Here is a 27,502-nt window from a genome sequence, read left to right as displayed (position 1 = left end):
TTTCAACGTTAGAGCATGCTCCAAATTGACATTGTCTTGATCCGACACTTTTGGTAAATCATTAAGAAACTCTTCCGTCATCACAGAGTCTTCTCTAAACTCACTGGCATATAACGTTGAAAAAAAGTCCACAGCTCTTTTCCGCAGTTCAGTGGGATCTGTCAACTCTTTTCCATCTTCAGAACGAAGGCAATGAATGAGACGATTTTGTCCATTTTTCTTTTCCAAACTGAAGAAGAATTTTGAGGGAGCATCCATTTCAGAAACATTTTGAAAACGTGAACGTACCAGAGCTCCCTGCGCTCTGAGCCCAAGCAGATCAGTCAGAGCAGCTTTTTTTCGTTTGAGCGCCTGAATATGGCCTCGATTTTCTGTGGACTCGCAAAAACTCTGGAGATCCACAATTTCAATCTCTAATTCTTCAATAGATTTTACCATTTCTCTTGTAACATTGTATGTGTATTGATTACAAAACTGTTGAATTTTAATTTTACCAATATCCCACCACTGCTGTACAGATGCAAACTGACATTTTAAAAGTCTCCATTGTTTCCAAAAAAAAGAAAATCCTTTTTTAAAACATCCATCATTTAACAAGACAGTATTGAAATGCCAATATGCACTTTTAGGTCTTAAATTATTTATAAATACATTTCCTATGACCATTCCATGATCAGAAAAGCCCACTGGACACAAAGTGCATGATCTAAATATTTGTAAATGATGCCCAAAACAATAAAACCTATCTAATCTTGCCAAAGTAACATAATTCTCTTTACAATGAGCCCAGGAATATTGCCTTATATTTCCATTTTTAAGACGCCACACATCAGCTAAATCATAAGTTTCAATAATACATTTCAAAATTTTCCTTGAATGTATATGTGGCTCCAAATGATTTCTATCTAAATCATCTATTGTACAATTAAAATCCCCTCCTAAGAATAAGTAATCTGTTGACACGCAATTTGATAGTGTATCTGCTAACTTTTCTAAGAAAACACAACGTTCACCTGAATTCACAGGAGCATATACATTCAGTAAAATAAATGTTATATTTTCATACTTAACAGTAACCTTTAACAATCTTCCAGATATAACATTTTCAATTTCTATAGAAACTGGAAGAAAATTTCTTGAGAAAAGAATAGCAACTCCTGCACTTAGTGACGTTTTATGACTCAAAACAAGATTTCCATCCCATTCTTTCTTCCAATCAACCTCATTGTCAACATCACTGTGAGTTTCTTGAGCAAAGGCTATATCAATACCTTTAGATTTTAATAGTTCAAAAAAAACAGCCCTTTTTTTACCATCTCTTGCACCATTTAAGTTTAAAGATGAGATTTTAAAACAGCTCATAATGACACAAAAAAAGATCCAAAGAAAAAAGAAAGTACAGCGTTCCATTTGCTGTTTTTTAACTTTCATGTAACTCACTTAATTCGAGCTCTGACTTTTTGCACCAGTTTTCGAAGTCTGTATACTTCAGTGTCCCTTAACCCATCAGATGTCCTTTGTCTCATTAACCATTTAACTGAGTCTACAAACAATTTTCTATTTGGAAAAAAATCGTCTACGACTACATCTCTTTTTCCTTTTGTTACTTCCAAAAATCTTCTTATCTGTTCCAGACTGTAACCATTAGTACTCTGACCATCAGGAATAGAGGAATCAGAAGATTCTCTATCACTATCAGAATCAGATAAAACCTCTGAATCACTTTCTTTCTCACCCTTTTCTTTTAACTGAGTCTTTTTAGGTTTTATCCCTTTAGATTCTTTACATTTTCTTTTAGTCTTTGGTACTTTAAAAACACTTTCATCATCCCTGATCAAATTTTCTCCATTCTGAACTAAGTCATCAACATCCATTTCATCATGTAATCCTTCTTGTGTTGTCATTTGACTCCCCCCTTCACCAGAAGCATTAACATCGTCAATGTTACATTCTGAAACATCGGACTGTTTTTTTTCTCCTGCTCCTTCCTCAACATTAGTTTCTAGAGCTCCTTCCCTAGCAGCAGCCACCGAGGCTCCCTCCTCAGCTGCCCCCACTGTAGCTCCATTGACAGTATCTGCTGATGTCCCTGGTTCTGGATTTTCGTTAACCTGAACAGTCTCTTTTTGAATATTTTCAGGGCAATTACGAACTGAATGGCCCTCCTGGTGGCATCCAAAACACCTCATAGTTTCCGTTGTCGCAAAAATTGTGTAATCAAAACCATCAACTTTAAATTTCATCACTATGCTCAGTTCTTCAATATCATTTTTAAGAATCATAAATACTTGTCTTCTAAAAGACACAACGTGTTTCAACTTTGATGATTTGCAACCTGACGGAAGCATTTTCATTGTCGACACGACCTGACCGTGACGTGACAATTCTTTCAGTAACACATCATCGCTGATGAAAGGTGGCAAATTAGACAAAATGATCTTCTTAGCAGGGTTCATTAAAGGAAAAACAGTAGTTTGCGTACTTCTCAAAACAATTCCCCTCTCAACTACGCAGTTCACCTTCTCAATCGAGTCCAAAAACAGAACCACTGCATTGTTCATCCTGGACGCTGCCTTCACACTTTCGCACCCAACAATTTCCCCAACAGCCAAACCACACTCCTCTACCGAAAAGTCCACGCCAACTGGTATTTTAATACCATGTCGACGTGAAAGGCTCTTAAAGCCTGCAGCACTGTAACTTTTCCCGGCCATCTCACCAAGCTAAAAAGCTTGGTGCTGCCGGAAAAAAAATTTATTAAACACCAGTGAAAACAGAATATATTAAAGTGCAAGACAAAAGAAACACCACCGTGAAAAGTGAAGTTTAAACCTTTAGAAAACCTCGCACTCGTTCTCCGTCCACTCCCCACATGCAGCAAACGCTCACACATGCGCACTCGAGAGAGAGAGAGAGAGAGAGAGAGAGAGAGAGAGAGAGAGAGAGAGAGAGAGAGAGATCTTTGAATTTTAACTAATTTCATGATTTTATGCTGGAAATGCTCAGAATAAAGTAGGAAAATAATCTTTTGGACTAGAATTGCTTTGGTTTGACTTTTCTGTGCCGTTCTGTTTCAGACCACTGCATCTCATCAAAACATCTGGAAAAGATGAGTTCCTGAACAGACAGTTCACCTAAAATGTTACAGGAATGTACATCCAGGACAAAATGTGTTTTTTAAATCTGTTTCCAGTCGACACTCTCCGACCAGCAGCTCGGTTTTCACCCAGGTATCGGGTCTAGCACCTCATTAGTAGCCTTAACACTCAGCTTTCCTCACTGACTCTCTTTAACTGTGACAGAGGTTTGTTGTAAATGTCAGCTAAGTGACAAACCTTTAGCCTGTGGCTGCAGTTTGGCTGACATTTCCCACGTTTTTTCCCTCTGTGGTTATTTTACGTTGAGCTTCAACATTCCTGCCTGACAGCAAAACAATGACTGAAAATTCAAAACCGAAACGAAGGAATTGTTCAGCCACGATTCAAGGGCGGATTTTACCAGACCGGATCAAATGTTCTCCTGTTTAAATGTGGAGAACGAAATGAAAATATCACACACCACCTTCCTGACATCCTGTTCAGCTGAGCTGATGCAAGTTTCCATCCTTTCCTCCACATTATTTGGTGTAATCTGTGGGAAACACTTCATCTGAACTGGGTGCTGTTTGCTTTCCATCCTTCCGTAAATAATCGTTGTTGTGTTTTATGCATTTGTCAGCATTAATGGACAAAGAAAGGTTTGGTAGATCTGGTCCTTCGTGCAGCTGATCTGATTAAATGCGTTGGCTGCTTTGGCCCGACGTTGGTCTGGTTCTGGAGTAACTTTAACGGCTGCAGCTCTGTGGTTTCTCTTCTCTTTGTCTGAATACACACTTTTAACGTCTACTTTCTCTTTTTTTATATTTGGCCATTCAGCATAACAACAGATCAGTTCCTTTCAGAGCGTTTGGTGCTGAAACCTCCTTAGAAAAGTCTCTGATTCACATAAAGTGGTAAAGAAATGATCTAACTTCTTCAAGATGATATTAATCCAAGAAACATTCCTGATCCAAGGCTCGTAATGAAGGAAACAACAAACCACAGTATAGATGCACAGTCTTCTGTTTTGATGATCATTACTGGTTTTCATGCTCATTGATGCAGTTTACATTGTTTTTGAATAAAGAGCAAGTCTAAAAAAAATGAAGGTGCAGTAAATATTGCTGAGGGAATAATTGTGTTTTCTCTGAACTCTGTTCATGATCTGTTTGGAAACGTCGTCAGGATCCGATAGTCTCTCTGCCAGCTCTATGTTCACATTGACGGTGCCAAGCTCCTGTCCTTTTGGGTCGGTGTCCTGCGACTTTAACCTGATCAACACAACCAAACCAATCGTCCTCAACGCCCAGTCAGGCTTCACGGACTCCTGCTCATGATCTAGATGTTTGTTATTAGATGTTGAAGTAATTGGAGGATGAAGGCGTGGCATGTTTTTTCATTTCTTATCGCTCAAACAAATTTATTTAGGTGTGATTTTAATTCCCTTTCTTATTTAATAAAAAAAGAGCACAATTGCAAAGTTGTGTTTTTGTTTTTCATCAAAGTTTTGTGTACGTTTGTATAGGAAACGGTTAGTGACAAAGAGTCTCGTTAAAAAGGATGAATCGTTTTCACAAAGCAAGCTTCAGTTATCGCCCAATCATCACAGAAACCATCATGCACTTCTAGAAGCCAGAACTGGATCTCTAGCTGAGCACAACCGTTTTTTAGAGTTCAGAGTAAAGAAAGAGACACGAGTCTGAGAGCAGAACCTCAAGAGCTCCTCTAGTTTATGTTGCTGTCGTTCTTTTGTGTGTTTTCACCCACAGGTTGCAGTGTATGTAACAGACACATGAAAGCTGATAAGTGAAAGCCAACGAAGAAAAGCCCAGCGTTCTAACAAGCATCAATAATGGATGTCTGTACCATCTCCTGGGCTGAGCACTGCAGGAGGCTGGTAGTGGAGCGAAACAACCATCTGTGGCCCGAACAGAAACCCTCTGAAGCCTTCATCCCCCCGTACATCCACCACCGCTCGCTCTCATCTTCGCACCCTCTCTCCTAAGACCTCAATGCTTCTGGGACTTTGCAGCTATTTAATGTTTAATGCCCTCTAAAGCCAAAAGAATGCAAATTTGTGCAGCCTGCTACCAATTTTCCCTCTTTTCACTCTCACCCTGAAATTACAAATCTGTTGTCCCCACGGCCCTATTTATCCCCGGTGTTACAGCTGGGGACAATTATGTGCAGGAAGCTTGCAGGGGGCGTATTTTGGGAGCAGCCAGGAAGTGAGATGCGGATCCGTCCTTTAAGGAACGCCACATAGTGCAGAAAGTGGAGGGGGTGCCCTCTGGCCACAGGGTGCTTTCTGGGGTACCTTCACTCAGCCCCACCCCTGCACCAGCACCACCAGCACCACCAACTCCCCCACGGTCTGTGCAGATTAGCCAAAACAAGACGTTGAGGTAGAAGGGGTGGACGTGGTGGGGCAGGGTGAAGAAAGATGAAAGCAACTGAGAAAATGAGAAGCAACTCTGTTTACGTCCCAGACTGACCCCCACTGTGCTTTGATGACCTGAGCGATCGCATTTCAAGATGGGGAAATAAAATATTTTACTGCCTAAAGATATCTGACAGGTTTGTTATTGTTAAATAGTGCATCAAAAAACTTACTTTAATTAATTTGGTCTTTTGTTCATGGAGAACTGTTGGAATAACAGATAACCCTCGTGACCAGATGTTTTAAGAGAAAAATGTTAATCTGTGCATTGAAGGGAACTGATTGTTTTCATCCAGTCGACTCTCCAAAGCCAATGTTCTCTCAGACGCCTCTGGTAATTCACTTTCTTTAGGCCTGCAATAAAGTTCCTTGCCATTACATCAAATTAAACATTTAATAAAATGGGCTTCATTTTGAAAATGTATTTTTCGAAGCAGTCTAAATTGAGCACTACTATCAAAGTTAAAAAATCTTAATTGATTTTCATTTGAATTGAACTGAATTGGTTCACATCAGTCCTGTAAAAACATAAAAAAAAAACAGTTTTTATGGTTTTTATCTTCCAAATTTTAAATGTTTGGATCTGTTCCCAGGTATTAAACAAACAAAACAAAGAGTGAAACACAACACAGCAAGTAAATAAAATTAAATGTCAAGTTTCTGAAAAAGCAGAACACAAATTTAAAGACATGAACATGGTCAGAATAAAATGTCTAATTCAAGTTGGTGTGAAAGAACTGAGGTCAATCTGGAGGTCAGTTCAGGGGAAATCCAGGTGCTTATTGTCGAGGTAGAAAAGAAGAGACGCTTGTGAAAAATTCACAGCACTCAGGCTGCAAACATCCCTGGATAATAAATGAAACGTCTCTTCTCCCATGATGTGGATGTTTTCTTCAAGGTTGCAGCCTGACACTGAGACACCTGCTGACTGTCTGCATCAGACTCAGTTTGTTCATGAAAACTGTCTTTTCATGAACTGAGTCAATCTTACGCCTTTGTTTTTGACATTTATGTCCAAATCAAGTTCAAGTCTGAGACGATCTCTGGTCGCTAAACATGAAATCACTAAAAAACTGAAAAATAGTCCAGAATTTACAACCAAACTGTGGTCTTTCTGTTTTTCTAACATTCAAACGTTTAATCACCTCATAAAATTATCAAGAAGAGATTTTCAGTGTGTTTAATAAATATTTAATGAGGAAACTCTTAATAACTAAAATGTTGTGCAGCAGCAAACCTAAACTGGTGAAACTCATTTATCGGTGCCAATTTCCTTAATTTTGGGAGATCGGTGATCGGCCGATGCTTACATGCGAAACCGATATTATACAACGATTTTATCATCGTCAGCAAAGGTGTAAGAATCAGCCTCTGTCCTCTTCTGCTCTCCAGTGAGCCGTCCGACTGACTGACCGGCCCACCGGGTCAGGCCTGCCCGTTGGCAGTTAACAATGGTCACCACAGTGTTGCAAATTCAGCAACTTTCTTGCTATATTTAGTGAAATTTCAGGCAAACATTCCTGGTGTTGGCCAAAATCAGAATTGGCAGGTCAGGCTTTTTTAAGATTAATAATCCAGGATCGGCCAAAAGAACATCAATCAGTGCAATCCTATTTACTAATACAGCAACCTTACTTTTGTTGACAGATTTCAACTTTTAAAAGTAATGACAGTATTTATATTGCTAGAAAACATTGGACAAAAAGTAAATGTGAAAAATCTTTGAAAATGTCTGCACATTTTCAGCATGAGGTGCAGCTTCTGCTGGGCAACCAGCAAACCAATATAAGGATGGATTATTCAAGCTAATTCACCTTTACAACCCAGAAGCACATAAAGTCATTATGGAGCTGATTCATGGTTCTGGTGCTCGTATGAATTACCGTAAATCTTTTTCCTGGGACACTTCAAGCAGAGCGGACAGGGAGGCTGCCTTCATCGTCCTTTACTGTTGTAGCTTTCATCAGTGACAACCAGCGGATGCTAATATTTCTTTGTTCCTGTGTGTGTGTGTGTGTGTGTGTGTGCGTGCGTGTGTAGGTGTGTGGGGGCGTGTGTGTGTGTGTGTGTGTGTGTGTGTGTGTGTGTGAATTCGGGGCACTGTGAGGATGCTGACTGATAAACATCCTCTCAGGGGAAGCAGGTCGGGGTGGCATTTATCTGAAGGGACTCTTTTGTTCTTTGTGCTTTCAATTATTCAAGGGGCATCCTTTTCTCCGGCTCTCTTCTGCTTGACATGAGCCCAACATTCGCCACCGCGGGGTTAAATATCGGCTCGCCTTCAAACCCCCACAAGGAGAATCCAGTCAGCCCTCAGAATGGAGTTATTTGCAGTCGGTGTAAAGGCGACACCCAGTTCATTCCTGGGATCATATTTTACTGAATACATCCAGGGTATGGTCCAAGTGGATATTAATCTATATAGATCTGTTGTAGTTTTATTTATTTAAAACATAACTGTGGATAATTCCTTAGCCCAGTCACAGCATTTTATTTTGCTCAATATGAAACTTCAGGCATTTATTTTTATTCCTTACATCTTTAGAAAATATGACAGATTGTGTGTAGACAACATGATATTTTTTTCACTAAAGTGAAATAACCTGCCTGTAGATTTAGCACCTCTATACTAAGAAATTATTGACTTATATCTTCCTGAAAGGTTTCATGCAAGTTAGTTTTGTCTTATTTCAAGTCTACTAAGATATTTGCACCAGAAACTATAGAAATACTTTTTAAGATTTTGTGTTTTTGCAGTGCAGCTTGCTAACTATTTTGCTTTCATCTCATGTTTTTGCTCTTTTTTCCTCCCCAAGTTCAGTGAACTAACTGTTAATTTAATACGTCTATCTCTGCAAAAAAAAAAAAAAAAGAAAATATGTGCATTGGGGTGCAATAAGGCTTTCACAAAGAAATCTAAAATCAGACAAAAGAGTTATCAGCAGATCAAAGATTTAAAGAAACATGAAGATCCGATCAGTGCATCCACTACTCTGTGGAAATATTCAGAGGATTTATGCACCGAATGAGACTTTGTATGATGGAAAAACCAAACATAAAAGCAGGATTTTAAATTGAACATCAGATCATTTCTGAGGTGAGGTTTGTGTACAGAACTCACTTGTCCTGCCCAGACCGGAGGACAAGACAGAATGATCCGTCTCTCACTCTTATTTCCCCACAGACCGCCATGAGTGCATGTGTGTGTGTATAAATTGAAGTGTGTGTCCTCAAAGGTAATCAGGCCCTGTGTTCAAAAAGATGGAGGCTCCCGGAGGGTCAGGTGGGGGGGGGCTACCTGACGGCCACATTTATCATCAGCCGGGAACTGGAGAGGAAAGGTTGTATTTGAGCATCTCAGATGTTGTTCAAAATCAATCGCTACTCTGCTTCACCCGCAGAGCAACATAGAGACTGATTGTTTGGCTTTTTTTCTGCAGCTGTGTGCCATTGCTTGTATGGCTGCTGATTTGTTTTGCCAGGAGATTGATATCTGAAAGCACTTTTGTGGCTGTGCAGCGGGAAATGCTATCTGGTTCAAAGTTTTGCATTTCAAGTTCAAAGCTTCATCAAGTTAATAAGCCTTTAAAACTCATGGTATGTATTAAGAAAAAATAAAAAAATAAAACTCCAGTCCTGGTGGTAAAAGTCCAGAGTTATTTTAGTGATATCTAAAGTAGGTCAGTGCTGATTTTCTCCAAACCGCACATCCTCAGATCATCCATGAACAAAATATCAAATACTGATTTAATGAGTTGGCTAAAAACAACTCATTTTACAGTTAAGACATGAAAGGAGAATCACTAATGAGTTCAGGAAAAACTCCCTGTTATTCCAGTCAGTTGATAAAACACACAAACTGAATCTTTTTACAGCCACAACTCAAGACTGCACCGTTCAAAGACAAATATTTCATTTTCCTGACGACAAATCAGGCACTCCTTTATAGATTATTTAAGTCACAACCACTTTACTTGTACTTAATGCATAAGAAAAGTTTCCTGAATGTCTTGATTGGGTCAATATTTTAATTGCTGCTCCAGAGTGATATGTTTTATTAATGATGACAGAATGGATCAGTTCTGGGGAGAAATGCATCAGCCTTCCATCTTATCTCAATAACTGTATTGATTTTAAAAATGTATGTATGTAAAGCTGATTAAAACACCAATCTATAATCAATAACTGTGTGACTGCTCACATTTCAGGACAACAAACTCAGCAGCAAAACGGAAAATTGTTCAGAAATAATATTTTACATGAAAATATTTAGATTTGACTTTCTGGAAAAAATTCATATGATCAAAATTATTCATACCCCCCATTTTTTTTATTATTATTATTATTATCATTTTCATTCAGCCAAGAAGATTGCTTTTGATAAATAGAAATCCATGCAAAGGACCAAGCAACTCTGAAAAGAAAACCTTTTTTTCATTCACATTTCATTAAGTGAAGCAAACTCACTTCTTCAGTAAAACATTTCTTATAACAGCTGAGCAGCTTCTTGAATATTTCCACTGGTGTTCTGGATATTTGTCAGATGTTGGGAGTCCTGCTCCCCATCATCCTAATCTCCAGCTTCCTCCACTGATTACTAAACAGATTCAAATCAGGACAGGGCCACTGCAGGCTGATGTTAATAGCTATCAGAAGGGGTGTATTGGTAAAATGAAAAGATCAAATTAAACCTAAATATCTCTGGGTTTTGAGGTGCTATTCTGCACTCTAGCATCCGTCATGTCATCTGTTGTTTTACATGTAAAAAAGCAGAATGAGTCTAAAAACCTCCCTCATATATTCAAGCTCAACTTGTGCACATCAAACCTGTAAATATCACTTCTGTAATGTTTGTGTAGAGTTGGATTTTGTCACAACTGGCCATATAAAATGTAATGTTTTCTCCTGTTTCTTTCATCCCACTAGTTGCATAAAATATTTATGTTCATGCCAACAAAAGAAATGGAAACCTGTCAATATACACGTCTTGAATAAAGATAAATTAACTAAATATGAACAGCATTTTTAAAATCAAAACTTTGTTTATTCAGGCAAAACACAATGAATTGTTTTAGTGGTAACAACTACATTCACACATTAACTTGTAATAAGTCTTTTATTTCAGTTTTAATGACTTGTTTCTGACTCTTTCTTGTATAAAATGATCAATTCAGCCACACTGGAGGTTTTTTAACAACAAACAGCTTGTTTAATATCATGAGAAAACATCCTAATTAGTTTAAATCTGGACAAGGTCATTCTAAAACATTCGAGGGGAAATGCAATATGTCGTTATTTACAACCTGGACTTTTATTTAAGACATTTAATCGCCTCCCCTCTGCAAACCTTTGTTTCCGATTCGACTCTTTCCGTTTGTATTTATTCTACAATTATTCCTAATTTTGTCTCAAAATGAGCAAAAACATCCCAGTGAATAAATTCATAATTACAGTTCAAAGCCGTGCTACATGAAGGAAACCAACGGAGCGACGGGTCGCCTCCTGAATTTTTCATTTGTCATGTGAAGCGAGCACAAAGGCTTTTTCAGGAGTCGTAGAAATGCTGCAGCCTGACTGCCACAGTCAGCACCATGCTGCCCTGCTGTCTCCTGGGGCAAAATTAGCGCGCAGCCTCCTGTCAGCGCTATTCATTCCTATGGCTCATCTGGTACTTGAAGCTAACGCTAACAACAGTCAGGTCACCAAGGCAATCATCCTCTAAGAACAGAGGAGGCTCCATTTGCTCATTAAAGTGAGGTTGTCTTTCTCTACCTCTGCTTTGCCCTGAAGTGACATTCTGTTGCTGTGATTACTAACGTTCTCATTAGTTTGTATTCATTTTAACCCATCCGTCTTCCACAACCAGCCACACCATGGATATTCCTTTAACGTCTCCCTCTTTCTTTTCCATAAGCAGGGCTGACAGCCAGCCTGCAACTGCACACCAACAGGATGAAGACATTTGTCAGACGCGTGATGAAACCGAACAGAGGTAAACGACCTGTCTGTAGGCCTCTGGGAGTCAAAGGTGACACAATTAACTGGATTCTGAACCACGAGGCTCTACGGTTGTGGGTCTTATTGTGGACTGAGTCATGAAACTGCACCTTCATTCATAATGAATGAGCAGCAAAACCGTCTGTTGCAGCTTGTAATTCCAGCCTTGCTTTGAAGTGATGAGAGCGAGGGAGAAATGAAGCGTAAGAGTTTCAGAGCCATGCCTTGGACCAGGAGTGAGATGTTGTTTGAACACATGGTCCCCAAAACACAATTTCTAGATTCTTTCACCCTTTTAGGCCTAAGTTTCAAATCTACGCCTGGATATTTTTTGCTTATTTCAATTGTAAAAGTATTCTTCAACTTGTAAAAGTATTCCTACATATGTTAACAACAACTGGATTCCAAAAGTTATGACAGCTCATGGTTCCGCGTATTTCAGGTTGAAATTCAGTGAAGAAGACAAATTATTGCTTTTATGAAGGTACATCCATAGTAAAAAGGAAAACATACCCTGATTTCTGCGATTGTTTTATGTCAAGAGATAAAAAAAAAGGTTCTTGATCCTTTAAAGTTCTGAAAATAGGAATCTATTAATTCCTTGTTCTCTTCTTCCATAGTTTGACAGTTTGTTTTTCTCTGATGTTATTTCTGCTCTGGTGTTGATACCCAAGTTGAATCTCTCCAACAATGAGGACATTACACACACACACACACACACACACACACTCAAAGAAAACAAAGCTATGATAATCAATTGTTTGTGTGGAACATTTGTCATTTTAATGAGCGACTAAAATAATGGAAGGTATCAAAGCTAAGGGCAACATGTTTCATCCATGGTAGCTACATAACATGCTCACATTATCTTACATAACCAAACAGCGACTGATGTACCTCATTATGGAAATACCTTTTGACCTAAAGAGGGTTTTAAACCTTTCCAAATTAATGACTGACTAATAGAAAAAGCCTAAAGCATTTAATACACCAAATTTAAGACACAAGCAGAGATCTTTAACATCCAAGCCAATCAGATCATCTCATCCAGATCCAACTGTACTTTATCTTTCAAGGAAATGAAAGTAAAAACAGAGAAATGGTGAAGGAAACGGTGATACGACAGCAGGAACATTCCCTTCAGAAACCCAGATAACCATGACCTGCCTGATTTCCTGCAGTCATATTTTACTAAAGTTATCTGATAATTGCAACAATTTTATTTGATTTTCTTAAACTACCAACACTTAGTTTATTAAGATAAAGTTATTTATCTACTAAACTTCTGTCTTTCACTTCTCTGAGTTCAGGAAGTGAAACACCCTTCAGGAAGTGATATGGACTCTCATTGGGTCGGCGGGATTAAACCCAAACATCTAATGTTGCATCATATTAGCATGAGACACACTAATACGTCTCATGCTAATGGCAACAATAACATACTATTGTCCTTTTAACAACCAAAACAGACCGAATGGTGCACCAAACTGCTGTGTTGTGAAGTGGACTCAAGGCTCCAGGGATCCCCCTCCAGACTCCAGAACCTTGGGGGATTTCAAGGCATTCCAAGGAACAGCAAGATTTCCTTAATTTGGTTTCCTCCCAGTGGGAAACTTCCAAATAACCTCCTGAAAGAGGCAGACAAAAGGAATATTTTACGATTTCCCAACATCCCCACTTGACTCCGTCTGATGTGAAGGAGCAGCAGTTACAGTCCGATCACCTCCTGGAGGATGGAGATCCTTACTTCACACCTAAAAGAAAATCAGCAACATGGAGGAGAAAAACAATTTAAAATTTTAAAAGAAGTGTATCCCGAAGCTCTGTAGTTTTTGTCAATAGATGTATAAACATTCATCCAGAAGTGTCTTTATCCAAAAAAACAAAAACAAACACTTATTGGTAAGTAAGAGGCAACAATGACATATTCACTATATCCACCACTTATCTAGTTTCTCCCAAAATTTCTATCAATGGACTGAACACTTCAAGTTCTTCCATCCATCTTCTTGGGTATGTATATATAAAGATTAATTATTGATTTATAAATATATCTACAAATTCATATAAATTTGTGTATATATATCTATATAGATATAGATATAGATATCTAGATATCTATATCTATATATATCTATGTGGGAGGAAGCCGGAGAACCCGGAGAGAACCCACCATGCACAGGGAGAACATGCAAACTCCATGCAGAAAGACCCCGGGCCGGGAATCGAACCCAGGACCTTCTTGCTGCAAGGCAACATATAGATATAGATATTTTATATTTATATATATTTCTAAATATCTATATCTATATTTATAAAGATGTCTATTTATTGATTTATAAACATATCTACAAATTCATATATATATATATATATATATATGAATTCATATATATATATATATATATATATATATATATATATATATATATATATAGATATGGAGGTGGTGGATAAACAACAGAGGAAAGCCGTTGTGGTGGATGTGGCAATACCAAGTGACTGCAACATCAGGAAAAAGGAGCATGAAAAACTAGAGAAATACCAGGGCCTAAGAGAGGAACTGGAGAGGGCCTGGAAGGTGAAGACCACAGTGGTGCCTGTGGTCATCGGGACCCTCGGGGCAGTCACCCCCAAACTGGAACAGTGGCTACAACAGATCCCAGGAACAACATCAGACATCTCAGTCCAGAAATGTGCAGTCCTAGGCACAGCCAAGATACTGCGCAGAACCCTCAAGCTCCCAGGCCTCTGGTAGAGGACCCGAGCTAAGAGGAAGAAGAATCACCACCCGCGGTGGGTGAGAAGGGAATTTTTTTTTTATATTTCTATATATTTATATCTTGCCCAGAAAGATAACTAGTTTTTAATTTGTTTTCCAATTTGTATCAGTTTAAACTTCTAAAAGTCTCTTTTTGTTCCATGTTTTTTGCATTTTCTTTTTCCAAATCTCCCATTAATTATTAAATGTGGTTTTCTTATTTTCTGTTTAGAATTAGAAATAAAACTCTTCCAATGGATGAACATGAGTACTGATGTTGTTGAACGTGGGGGAAGCCGGAGCGCCCGGAGTGAACCCACAGCTACACAGGGAGACGTTTCCCACCGTGCAGTCCTGGCTTTTTAATATTGAAATGTCCAATTAACAACAACTGTAGCTCTTTTCCAAATCCCACCAATCACCCAACCCACACCTGGCCCCTCCCTCTTTTAAACCTGATCATCTGGAGACATAAAGTGTCTACGCTGTTTGGCCTTTTCTTCTGTCTTTAAACTGGCGCAGACAGGATGGAGTCACAGCCTATTTGAATCGCCTCCACAGTGAAATCTTTGTCTTTGGTCTCTTCTTCTTCAGAGACTTTGTTCTCTTCATCTGACTCTTCAGATGGTTCAGTCTCTGATTGCTGAGGTCTCTGGATTCGATCTTCATTTACAGTAACCTCTGTCTGTGGAGGCGATGTTCTCAGTTTTTCTGTAAGAACTACAGGATCCTGATCTGTTCCATCTTCTGACACTATGACTGGTTTTATCTCTGTTTTCTCTAAAGCTGTCTGTGGGATCTCTGGTGCTGATTCTACATCAGATTTTGGTGTCTCTGTGTTTTGGACCAAGTTTGGATCAGTCACTACTGGGTTTGAATTGGTTTCGAATTTAGATTTCCCTGCTGTCTTTCTCCTTTTTTTACATTTTGATTTGATCTTTGGTCTTTTCTCAACCTGATGATCCCCAATTGGTTGTTTTTCAGGGACCATTTCTTCTTCAGTCGCCTGCTGCAGTTTATCAATCACTTTGTCATTTTTATGAACCTCAATAATGATGGTATCTCTCTGATCCTTGATGATTCCAGGCATTGAAACTTCTTCTTCTTCCTTGTTTTTTACAGAAACTTTCTCATTGGTGACTGTTTCTAATTCAGAGGCAGCTTTCTTTGATGACTCTCTCCTCTTCTTACCTGCTGATCTCTTCAATCCCTTGGTCTGTCCATCCTGATGCCCATCCTGATGTCCATCCTGATGTCCATCCTGATGTCCATCCTGATGTCCATCCTGATGCCCATCCTGATGCCCATCCTGATGCCCATCCTGTTGTGATTCAGACAACTGTTCTTGGAGCTCAGTTTGTGTTGAGATCGTTTCATAATCTGGTTTTAACTGGCATCCGGATTCCAACAGATCTAGCTCAGTTTGAGTTGAAACCGTTCCACAGACTGGTTTCCAGTGACTTCCGGTTTCCAGCTCATCCATCTCTGTCTGAGTTGAAACCGTTTGAAGGACTGGTTTCACCTGGGAACTGGTTTCTGGTTCCTCTGTCTCTGTTTGTGTTGAAATGGTTGTCAGGACTGGTTTCAACTGGGAGATGGTTTCTGGTTCCTCCGACTCCGTTTGAGTTGAAACAGTTTTCAGGACTGGTTTCAACTGGGAACTGGTTTCTGGTTCCTCCGTCTCTGTCTGAGTTGAAGCTGACTGAAAACTGACTGGTTTCTGCTTTAGGTTTTCCTCTGAATCAGTCTGAATTTGAACAGAAACTGTTGTTTTCCTGCTTTGTTGTCTCTCTGAGAGGACTTTGCTCAGCAGATCTTTCTGCTGTTTTAGTTTCGCACTCAGTTTTTTATTCGTATCAAACATTTCGTCGAGCTGATTCATTAAATATTTTCTAAATTTGATGTGTGCCAGTTCAGACTCTTTAAATTTAGCAGCACATGTACACGTTGGTTGAGTTGTTGTCAAAGAAGCTTCCTCATTACTTTTTTGTGCCGCCATTGGAACATTTTCAATATTCCCAGCAATAAAAGTTATATCCACATGAGGTTCTGACTTGGGCAGCGTTTTCCAAACCGTCTTATTTCCCCTGCTGGGCGAAGCTGCCTGAAGACTTTGGTTTTCCAGCAGAGGTCCATCATTAATGTCAGTGTTTCCAGTGAAAAATGACAGATCTATGGTGGCATCAGGCTCGGGAAAAGATTTCCACAACAGTGGCGACTTATTGATGGGTTTAGGCTTTGATTGTTTTTCCTCTTTCTGATCCAGTTTCCTCTCTGGTTTGGAGATGTCGTCCTTTTCAGTCACCAGTTGTGTTATAGAAATCGCAGGTTCTTCTGTATGAATATCCTTATTTAATGAATTGTCCGGATCTCCTTCTTCAGGCAGAGAAGTCTCCAGCTCTTCAATATTTTCAGTGTCAGACTTAAGGGGCTGTTCCTTCTCTGTTGTCTGCTGAGGTCCAGAGATCGATTCTTGTTCTTCCATTGAAGTTTCTTCCATTCCAGAAATCTCATGGGAAATCCGTTGGTCAACAGGGGCGTGTGTCTCCAACCAGACACTGAACGGGATCTTCTTCTTTTTATTTCGCCTGGTCCTTGGTGGCTGTTCCCTCTCTGCTGTTTCTATTTTCTCCTGCCCTCCAGCGGTGGACTCTTCTCCGCTGACCAGAGATTTGTTCTGCTTCTCAATGTTTCCAGCAGAAATCTCTTGGTCAGCTGGGGCGTTTTCCTCTGAGCAGGTTTTAGTCGGTACCAGGTTCTTTTCATTTGCCTCACTGTCATGTGTTGGTCTGTCCCCTTTCTGATCGACTACCTCCAGAGGTTGGGCGATCGATCCATTTTCCATTGCAGATGAAGCCTCCTGCTGTTCGATTTTCTCAGCAGAAGTTTTCATCTCTTGCTGCTCCAACCAGACAGCAAAAGGCACCTTCTTCCTCTTGCGCTTGGGTCGGTTGGGTATCTGCAATTCCCTTTCAATGATCTCGAGTTCAGTCTCTTCGATGCTACGCTGGTTGGTCTCCATCGTAAGCTTCGGTTCTTTCAGGTTGTAAGCAAAAATCAAATCTCTAGAATTTCGGTTTAGATTTCACAGTAAGTTTGATGTAAATCACCAAAGGAAATTTGCACCAAACAAAGTTGTAAATCTGTAAACTGCTAAAGATATTCTGTAGGTATCAACAAGGCTTCTAAAGTCTGTGATGAAAGTTGATGATGTGAGGAGCTTATATAATGGCTGGTGATGTCAGAATTCTGCCTTTGGAGTCACGTTGTGACGTCACATTGTGATGTCACAGTGTCGTTTGAAATTCAGAGCGGGCTTGTCTGATGGATTTTTTTTATTTACAGGACGGATGCGCGCGCAACCTGACTGCAGAAAACGTCAGTGGGCTTTTAAACTGTCACTGGTTGCCATAGTTTCGTGACGTGCGGTCAGGGGACGCAAGTGTGGAGTAATTATTTTTTACTTAACTTAACCAATTATGATTAATTTTTTTCTTCAAAATTGCAGAAGTTTCCCATTTTCCCATTCAAATGCTCGGAAACGAAGTGAGGCAGCAGCAGCTGAGCCTCACCTGATTGATCAACCTCTCGCTAACTGCCATTCTATGAGAGCAAGCTCCTCCTGTCTGTACGTCACCAATAAAATGGTTAAAAAACATTTAATATCTGAACTGATTTTCCATAATTTAGCTTATGTATATAATGTAGTGTGTAACGTGTTTCATGGCTGAGAAGCGAACAGAAACGGCAGAGAACAGATTGGAGGTGAGGCAGGCAGTTCTCTTGCCTCATGGCAGGGGGCGCTCATGATCCCAGATATTGTGATTCCACAACTGCAGAGTAAGAGACAGTAACAGCGAGCTAGCTATGGAGCTAGCCATACAGCAGGGGTGTCAAACTGCAGTCCTCGAGGGCCGCTGTCCTGCAACTTTTAGATGTGCCTCCGCTGCACCACACCTGAATAGAATAATTAGGTCATTAGCAAGGCTTTGGAGAACTGGTCTACACCAGGTGGAGGTAATTAAGCCATTTCATTCCAGTGTTTTGTACCTGTGGCACATCTAAAAACTGCAGGACAGCGGCCCTTGAGGACTGGAGCTTGACACCCCTGCCATACAGTAAAGTGCAGCGATATATTTATAGTTTTCTCCTCTTACCACAGTAATCGCTTATTAATAATCGCAAAATACACATTAAGCCTAAAACCATACCACTGTAACAAACTGGATGCTGTGTAACCCCCATATATGCGCGTAATATTATTGCTAGTAGTATTTTATATTTTATTTGTATTGGATTTTGTTTTGTAATTTAATACACCAGCAAATCAAATTTTAATTTAGGGTTTTATTTTCCTACCAGAAACCGAGAGTAGGTGGCTTGTGAGTTTACACTCAGTTTTAGACAGTAAAGTAGGAGTAGAAGAAGGAACAGTAGCTGGCTGCAGTACTTTGTGCTGAGAGAAAAGAAAGCAGTTATATGATCATCCTGATGAATTCCAGTAACGGTTGACAGAAGAGAAGATAAGAGACCTGATCCTTACAGTTAAATCTCTTCCTGCTGTGATTTTCTCCACTGAGTGTTGTGATGTGTTTTTGCAACCTGAAATGAAGCTAATGCTAAACGGCGTCACAGGCATTACTGCTTGTATGTTCCGACAAGAAAATAAAATGAACATAAAACCAATCGGAGAAATGTGTAAGATTGGAATATTAGAATGATTTTTACTGTACTGTATTTTTGTTATGTATAAACTTATAATAGTTTGCATACAGCTATATATTTTTGCTATTAGTTAAATATAATTTTTTTACATATTACTGCTGCATACTTTTGGACTTTAATAGTTAATTAAGTTCTTTATATTTGCAGGTTGGTTTCTAGAACCACATTAAACTTGGAACGTTGTCCAGCTGCAGGCCTGGATTGGATCTGCTGAGCTCCAGGTTTCAACCCAAAACCTGGGACTGCTGGATCCACTGCCTGCTTTGGACTGGATTAAGATAAGATGTTGGATCCAAAGACACACATGGCCACTGAATTTGACAAAGACTTGACTGACTGACTTAAATTTCAAATACTGAACTAAAGAAAGGAACTGAACAATAAGAAATCTGGACTAAAAGAAAACACACTACCTGATATTACGAGGGTGGACACTTTCTGTTGAAATAAAATGTTACAATAATGTTCTGTTTAATTTTGTATTAAACAGTCTGTTCATTTTTCTTGACAACATGGTTGTTTGTGCTTATTATCCTCCTTTTTGAACTTAGCAAGAAGACTAATTGTAACAACACATAAAATCTAAATTTCTCAATTTATCTGTTCATAAGTTACACAAATTGGATTCATTTGTTATTTGAGCTTTCCCGTTCAGGGAACATTGAAGCTCAAAAACGTCACAACTTGGAGACAATGTTTTTGACAGACCAATGGCTGTGACGTCTCAGTCGACTGTTTCCTTCTGACACACTTTCCCCGTCCGGGGAACTCTGTAATTCGAAGACACCGGCCTTTTAGCCACGACCGCTCTGGAAAAGACAGAGGAGAAATTGATGAAGCCAAAACTTCAGTAAAACATTTAGCTGTGAGGTCAGCCTTAGAAAGATCTTCCCCAGCCTGGTCAGTTTTCGTCTTGTACCGTCGTGTCTCTAAAACCAGTGACTTTACTTTGACTGAAAACTGTCTGACTTGCAGAACAAACTTCCCCAGCCGGGTCAGTACCCTCATCCTCTGTACTGTCCTCCAAAGTCTCAGTTGAGTCAGTCTGTGGTTCGACAGACATCCGTCGCTCGTTTGAACCAAACAACCACCACAGTGAGGTGGTCGTTTTTTTTGGCCGTATTGGAATTATTTTATTTCACAAACTGGAAACGCTTTCGATGATCAAGCAACATTGACAGGAAGTAGTTGGAGGATGATGGCGCTGCATGTTTTTAATGACTCACTGCATGAACAAACTTATTCCTGTGTGATTTTAATTATGTTTCTTATTTAATGGAAACAGAGCAATTAGCAGGTTGTCGACAGCGTTTTGCTCTCATTTGTAATGGAAATGCAGCTAACGTTGGACCGGTGATATTTTAGTGGTTTTGAAACCACTGCTGTAAAATAGTTCCTTACAACATGATAACCAAGCTTTTCCAAAATGGCTCCCTGCAGCTACTTGGTGCTGCTCTCTGGAGCGGCATCAGGATGCAGCTGTACACTCAACGATCAAACCACATTTACTTCTGCCAGAATGAGATCATTTTCTATGCACAACATGTTCCTTCCTGCTTTTAAATTCTTCATGACCAAGCTCAACGTGTGCACTAGATCCAAACAAGTCCCCTAAATCCTGGCACTGCTGGAGAAAACCATCACACTTTCATCTAGAAAGTGCTGAGTTCAAACTAAAGTCGTACCAAAACCCAGCATCCTTTGTCACATGTATTCTTATCAGACCCTAGAAGACAACATCAGCGTCTTTCAAAGGCTTTAACCATTACTGATGATAATAGAAGGTTATTTAAAGGTTAAATATGTTTAAGGTTAAAATTTTACTCTCCAAACAGAAGGTCAGGTGTTTGATTCAAAGTCTTTCAACATGTTGGAAAATCCTCAAAGCTGCTCAAAACAATGAAGAATCCCCCCAGAATGGCAATGTGTGAAATAATTAAGGAGATAATTCAGTCTGGACAAAAGTGACAGGCTGCTTAATAAAGCTATTATATTAGCGCGTTGCTAAGCTAGGGCCTATAATATCACTTTGATGCTGCTTCCTCTCTCATTGGCTTCACTTTAATCACTCAGCAGAGACTCACAGACTTCAGACCATCTAAAAGCTGCTGCTGCCCCCATGCAAGGAGCCATCAATTATATTTGGACGAAGCTACAAGACAAGTTTAAAAAATTAATAAGGCTCTTTGTGGGCAATTAGTCTTCAAGGAGGGTTTTGATTGTGGCCTGAATATACATCTAATGTTTTGATTCCATCTGAAAATCCTAGAGTTCATTTTTATTTGTGAAGTTGCTGCCGGGATTCATTTGGTACAACAGGACTTTACATATTTTTATTATCAACATTTAATCCTGCCACCAAACCAACTCCTTCAAATGTTGATCTTCCAACTTCTACATTTGATGTTTTCAGGTTTTATTTGTGAAGTTGCTGCTGGGATTAATTTGTTTTAATGTTTTCAGGTTTTATTTGTTTGTGTCATCTCTTCCATCTCCTGTAGAAACCCACCTGTTGTGTTTTTCTCCAGCTGATGTCTCCTGGGGAGGCAGTGGTTGGCCAACAGGAGATCAGGAATGAGAAGTTAAAACCAGAGAGGCAATCAGAGATGTGCTTTGCATAACCAGACCTTCTGTGGAAGAAAGATAAGGTCTAGAAACATTGCTCTAATGCGATCAATAGATTTCACACAGATTAACGTTGTAGTCTGTAAATGGCTGACTGGGGGGGCTTTGGTCAAGGCTGGCTGACACTGAGGGGGGAGCGCTGTCAAGAATGGGAAATCAATGGGAACCACGGACACATGCGCCGGATATTTGTCACAAGAAGATTCCTTTGCTCACTTCATCTTAGGGAGTTTCAGGGAGATCCGTTTCTGTGCAGGTGTTGGAAAATGTGGAAAAAAACTGAAAGATGGAACTGCAGCATGAAATCAGATAAAAGATGGTGCTAAATGATAACCAAATACCAGACTGTATCAGAGTTTCATTGTCATTTTTTGTCTTTCTCTTCTGGATCTTTTATTAGACATGTCTTTACAGTTTAATTGAATGTTCCTTATTTTATTCAGGAAAGTAACAAAAGTAATCTGAGGGAATTCTGCAGTAGAAAACACATACAGTTTACTCCACTTGTCGTAAAACATGACATCTTTTCACAGTTTACTGCACTTATCATGAAACTTAACATCTTAACAATATGAAAAGGATGAGAAGGGAGACGTTGCTTCATAAATCTCCCATCCAAAGCAAACAGAAGCAGCAGTCATGGAGCAGGAAAAACCTTCAGTGATTCCAGGAAAGGCTCTCCTCAGTGCTGAGACCTTCCTCTGGCCCTGATTGGTCGTTTCTGACTGGGAGCTGAGTATTTCTGCAGATGGCAGTAGGACCACTGGAAGGAAGCAGAGGATAAACATTTATTGACAGATAATCTGTCACTGCTACAACCATCATGACATTTCTATTAGAAATTTACACAAGACTTTGTCAATACTTTAACATAAAAAAAATAAAAAAATTTGATCGTTTCCATTAAAAAAAAGACAACAAATTAAAATCACATGTGAATAAGTTTGTTCACACAGTGAGTTATTAAAAATGATGGCAGCAAAGGATGTAAACAGTTACATGAGAGATATTTATAATTCAACCATTATGCTAGCTATCAGCTAACCAGAGGAGAAGTCGTCGTCTTCGTCATTTCTTCCAGTAGTAACATCCGATTGTTGAGTGAAATACATCGACTTCAATATGACTAAACTAATCCTAGCACAAAAACATTTTATTGAAAAACATGGTTTTATTTTTTTCAAAACTGTTATGTTGCCATTAAGCACATTTATTTTTGTAATTTTGATTTGAACAAATTTATGATTAATGGAAAAGCGGGTCCGTTATCTCCTGGTGAAGTACACATTATGCAGATGTAAGTTTGTTTTTAATGGCGACTTTTACAATCAGGTTACATAATCAGCTTGAAAAGAAACGGTAAGATGTATATGTTGGTGAAATGTGACTGATTGGAGTTCGAGCCTGGAGCCCCGTTTCCCTACAGAAGCTGGGCCCCCTGCTTAGAGTCCGTGTCGATCTCCTGGGACTAATCTGCCTGGTCACAGGCTAAAGGGTCAGGATCCGATGGAACCTCCTGGCTGGGATTGGTTCACATCCCTCTATTCATTTCAAAACACCTTCCTCCATGTTGTCTCTCATTACTCTCCCAGCACTGGGGCCTCTGAGCTGCCGCTCTCCCCTTCTCACACCCCCTGGTATCTGGGTTAAACTGAATCGTGCACGCCTGGGGGGGCAGGTTCTTTCTGGAGCCATAACTCTCCTCCTTTGGCCCTGGAATGGAGACATTCCTCTGGATGAGAGGCTGACCCGAGGCCTGGGGCTCGGGACCTGTGTGAACCTGGTTTAATTATATTAGCTGCAGTATTTTGACCCTTTGGCCTTGGCTTTCAAAAGCACTTTAAGTCAGGACGGTTTTCATCACCACCTGATTTGCAAAGACCCCCTGGTGTTTTGGTGTGCTGCACTAAACCCCATCATCAAAACTATTTGTCTGACAAGGTCACGTCACATGAACTTGATGTGCACAGCCCCGTCCTCCATTTCTCATCTTTCCATCACAACCTCTTTGTAAAGAGAGCCGGCTGAATGGCAGTCGCTTCAGGCCAGTATTCCCTCTACAGAGCCGGGTGGTCAGGATTATTTTCTCCATCATGATCTGTGCAAATCAGGCTGGTTGTTTCCCTGTCATGGAGCCGCCTCTGGTCTCAGACTGTATGTCATAATCCCAGCAGAACACAGTTAAAAAAATACCTGAATAATTAAAAATCCCTTGAAAGCATTAGTGTGCGGTGTCTACCTTTGCAACGCTTCTTTGCTCTGTGCATTATCATTTCCCAGCGGAGAAGAGATTAAATTAGCGTTCTGTTCCACCTAATTGCTCAGCTCAACAAATTAACATGGCCTCACTCAACCCTGTGTTTGTGAAATGCAATTCACGCAGTTTGTTTCATGTTTAAATAAACATATCTACATATGAAAAGATTAGTCAGCTCTATTAATATCAGTAAATGCTTTGTCCATCCTGGCTCTGTGCGGCTCAGGCAACATTTTACTGACAGACACAAAAACCAGAGCTGTGGTCCATCAAGGGCTCGAAGAAATACACGCTGCTCCTCCAGCTGGAAGGAAGGGAAAGCTGTTTCAATCAACGCATGCATTTCTGTTACTGTTAATTGCAAGAACAAATTAATGAGATATACTGCGACCTGATAGCTGCCTTTGCAGAAAGTTTGTTTTTCAACAAACCCCCTTACACAGCACAGTCGCGTTAATAAATACAGAGCTTTCAGCGTCGCTGCAGGGAGGGAAAGTACTTGATTGTATTTATGGTTTCAGTGACAACAACGTAAAACATTAAACACTAGATGCTAGGTAGAAGTATCTTTATCACTAAATCATGAAACACTTAAAATCTAGAGAGATTCAAAGTAAAAACGGTGAACAGGAGGGAGGCTCTTTTCTGCATTTCACTGCTGGAGTGAACATCGACCATTAAACTGTAAATACAAAGACTGGCAGAGAGAAATGCACACAGAATAATGTGATTTGAATCTAATTTGGTCAATCAGACCAGCGATGGAGATGTAAATTATTCAGCTTGTAAAATCTATAACGGCCACCAGAGGGCGTCATGGGAATCACGGTTCTGTTGGTGGTCCAGGAAGTTACCTGCCAATCGAAGACTAACCCCCAAAAGCATCTTGTCCTTTTTTACCCAACGGAGGAGCAGAAAAAAATAGATTCCATAAAGAATCACAATTCAAAATGCTCAAAACTCAGTTTCAAGTTGTAAGTCTTTGCTGCTCCTCCACTGTATGTAGTTTTAATTATTAGTATTTTTTTCATTTAAGAAAAAGCCAGACAGCTAAGCTAAGCTAACGGTGGTAATTTAAGTCACAGAATTTTACGCACAGACCTATTTTTGTTAAATTATAAACTGAAGGAATTGAAAGAGTATGGAAACTAAGCGCTCCATCTGTTTACACCAGGGGTCTCAAACTCCAGTCCTCGAGGGCTGCAGTTCTGCAACTTTTAGATGTGCCTCTGCTGCACCACCTGAATAGAATAATTAAGGCTCTGGAGAACTGGTCTACACAAGGTGGAGGTAATTAAGCCATTTCATTCCAGTGTTTTGCACGTGTGGCACATCTAAAAACTGCAGGACTGCGGCCCTCGAGGCCTGGAGTTTGGGACCCCTGGTTTACACCGTCTTTTCCTGTTGTCTGCCACATAACTGAGCAATTTTTGAACAGATAAATTGGTTTCTGAATCAAACTGTGATCTTAAAAATTGGAATTGGATCGAAAGGCTCCGAACGATTTGCATCTCTGCAGCCCAAAGAAAAGTCCAGCTTGTTTTCAGTGTGAGTTCGACTTCGATACGGTGGCTCCATGAAACCAAACCAGAGTTTCATTGTTAAGACCTCAGAAAGGAGGCTGACTGATTTGAAAAAGTGAAGCAGATGATGTGGCTCTACTCAGCTGAGATTTGTCCCTGACTGATGGTACGATGGATCGTTTCCACTTCAGATGTTGCTTTAATCTGTTGTGGTCAATAAAGAAAAGCAAACCTACAGGTTTCTGGTTCTGACTACATTCCCACCCTTATGCCTGGTTCTGAGATTTGGATCCCGGATATAAACAGCTGCCTCTGCAGTGCAACTGGGCTGAACTTTGGAGACAGGGTGTGGATGAGTTTAAGATGGAGCCACTGCTCTTCGTTTCACTGACGGCAGCTCAAGTGGTTCAAGCGCCTGATCTGGACGCCTCCCAGGCACTTCCCCATGAAAGTTTTCCAAGCACTTCCAAAGGGAGACCCCGGGTCAGACCGGAGAGAGAGAATGTTTTTCCTGGTCTGGGAATGCTTTGGGATCTCAGGAATGAGTTGGAGAGTCAGTGGGGAAAGAGATGACTGCCTTTCCCTTCCAGATCTGCTGCAACAGCTAGTACAGTCATTCACTTTATGAAGTTGTTGTAATTCATCTGGGCTCCCTTTAACAGAATTAAAACTTTAATTCATTCTTCACAAAATGCTTGTGACCGTCTCTGAGGTCATTTGGCTGAGATATTCCAGCATCTTGGAAGAGACAAGCAGTGTAGGTCAAGTTTTTAATTTTATTTATACGACTTTTTGTAACAAAATAATTTACCTCGGAAATGAAAACAAAAAACATCTTAGCGAAACATGGTCTTGATGTAAAACTTACAATTTACAGTTACACAATGAAAATAAATATAAATTAAAATACGTATCTATATTTCTAGAAACAAGTACATGAAACTGAATCAGCCTAAAAAATTATAGTTTTGATTTAACGCCATACATTTAATACATTTTTGACACATTCCAGTTTATATCATGCTTGTTCAATGTAGAAACATGGATTGAAAAGCAATAAACAATCAGTAATGACTAGTACTTTGGATAGATTGTGACAAACTGTTCAAAATGAAGTGCTAAACTAGTAAAATTTTTTCTGTTTTATCTGCGCATGATTAGCTAGAATTACATTAAATTGAACCAATTTATCAACAAGTCATATCAAAACACACTGAAAATGCTAAAGATTGCCTGCCACTTCAGAGAAGTTATGCTATTAAAAACAGAAAGATAGGACTTTGTTACAGAGTGCATCTGTGTGCCAAGGCAGACACATTTTTACTACTTTGGCCAACATAGATGACATTTTGTCAGAACATTATTTCTTAGGTCCGTACTGAGTCTGACCAAATAAAACAGACTGCAGCATCCTGTAACTCATTGGGGAGTGAGTGTAGTGATGCACAACAATGATAATACGGATGTAACACTGATGCAACATTTTTTTGAAGATGTACTACATGTAGCCTCCATGGCATTGATTTGAATGAAGTATGAGATTTAGTACAGGTCAATATTTAGTCAAGAATGACTTGGAAGTTTGGACAGAGATAATCACAAGCATTTTGTCTCTAAACCAAGTCGGACATCTTTATGTCACTCTAAGCTGAGTGACTCATATCAAAATGATCAACAAGTCATATCAGAACAGACTGGAAATGCTAAAGATTGCCTGCATGCTTTTATTTTAGCAGCTTAAATTTGACGTGAATTCACAACTCAAATCATCTCTGGGACTAAAAACATCTTCGTCTCTTTTACAAACAATACCTCATTATAAATTACAATATTATTTAAAAAAAGCACATTTATTTCAGTAAATTCAATAAATGAAACATATCATACAGGATAATTACACCCAGGCTGACTTTTTCAAGCCTTTGTTTTGTTTGTTTTCCACCTAAAGCTGAAGAAAACAGAACTTTTGTGATTAGAACATAATCAGGCCAATAAGAAACTTATAATAAAAATATTAATTAATAGATGTGGACTTAATGGAGAATACCTTTAACGCCTTTCTTATAGGTTGTTATTTTCAAAACTTTAGATCTGACA

General features: G+C 39.5%; 1 protein-coding gene across 2 annotated transcripts; it reads right to left on the bottom strand.

Moving 5' to 3' along the window:
* Positions 1-12,299: 12,299 nt before the first annotated feature.
* On the bottom strand, positions 12,300-17,514 carry LOC122839700. 2 transcript variants are annotated; one of them, XR_006372092.1, is made up of 2 exons: positions 14,731-14,769; positions 12,300-13,268 (listed from the first exon to the last, which is right to left on the bottom strand). XR_006372092.1 is itself a non-coding variant. In XM_044131536.1 (2 exons), exons 1-2 carry the CDS (start codon positions 17,295-17,297, stop codon positions 13,258-13,260), a joined length of 1,842 nt encoding a protein of 613 aa, XP_043987471.1. In that variant the 5' UTR covers positions 17,298-17,514; the 3' UTR covers positions 12,300-13,257. The 2 variants fall into 2 exon arrangements, 1 of the variants encoding a protein (XP_043987471.1); XM_044131536.1 differs by lacking the exon at positions 14,731-14,769 and adding an exon at positions 15,467-17,514.
* Between the last annotated feature and the right edge of the window lie 9,988 nt (positions 17,515-27,502).

This window comes from Gambusia affinis, linkage group LG11, assembly GCF_019740435.1.
Source record: "Gambusia affinis linkage group LG11, SWU_Gaff_1.0, whole genome shotgun sequence".
NCBI lineage: Eukaryota > Metazoa > Chordata > Actinopteri > Cyprinodontiformes > Poeciliidae > Gambusia > Gambusia affinis.
The sequence above is the reverse complement of the archived record's forward strand: the minus strand, read 5'-3'. Positions and strand labels throughout refer to the sequence as shown.

What these genes read in the sequence shown, in the direction of transcription:
- LOC122839700 (XM_044131536.1), bottom strand. Translation starts at nt 17,297, where the DNA reads ATGGAGACCAACCAGCGTAGCATCGAAGAGACTGAACTCGAGATCATT.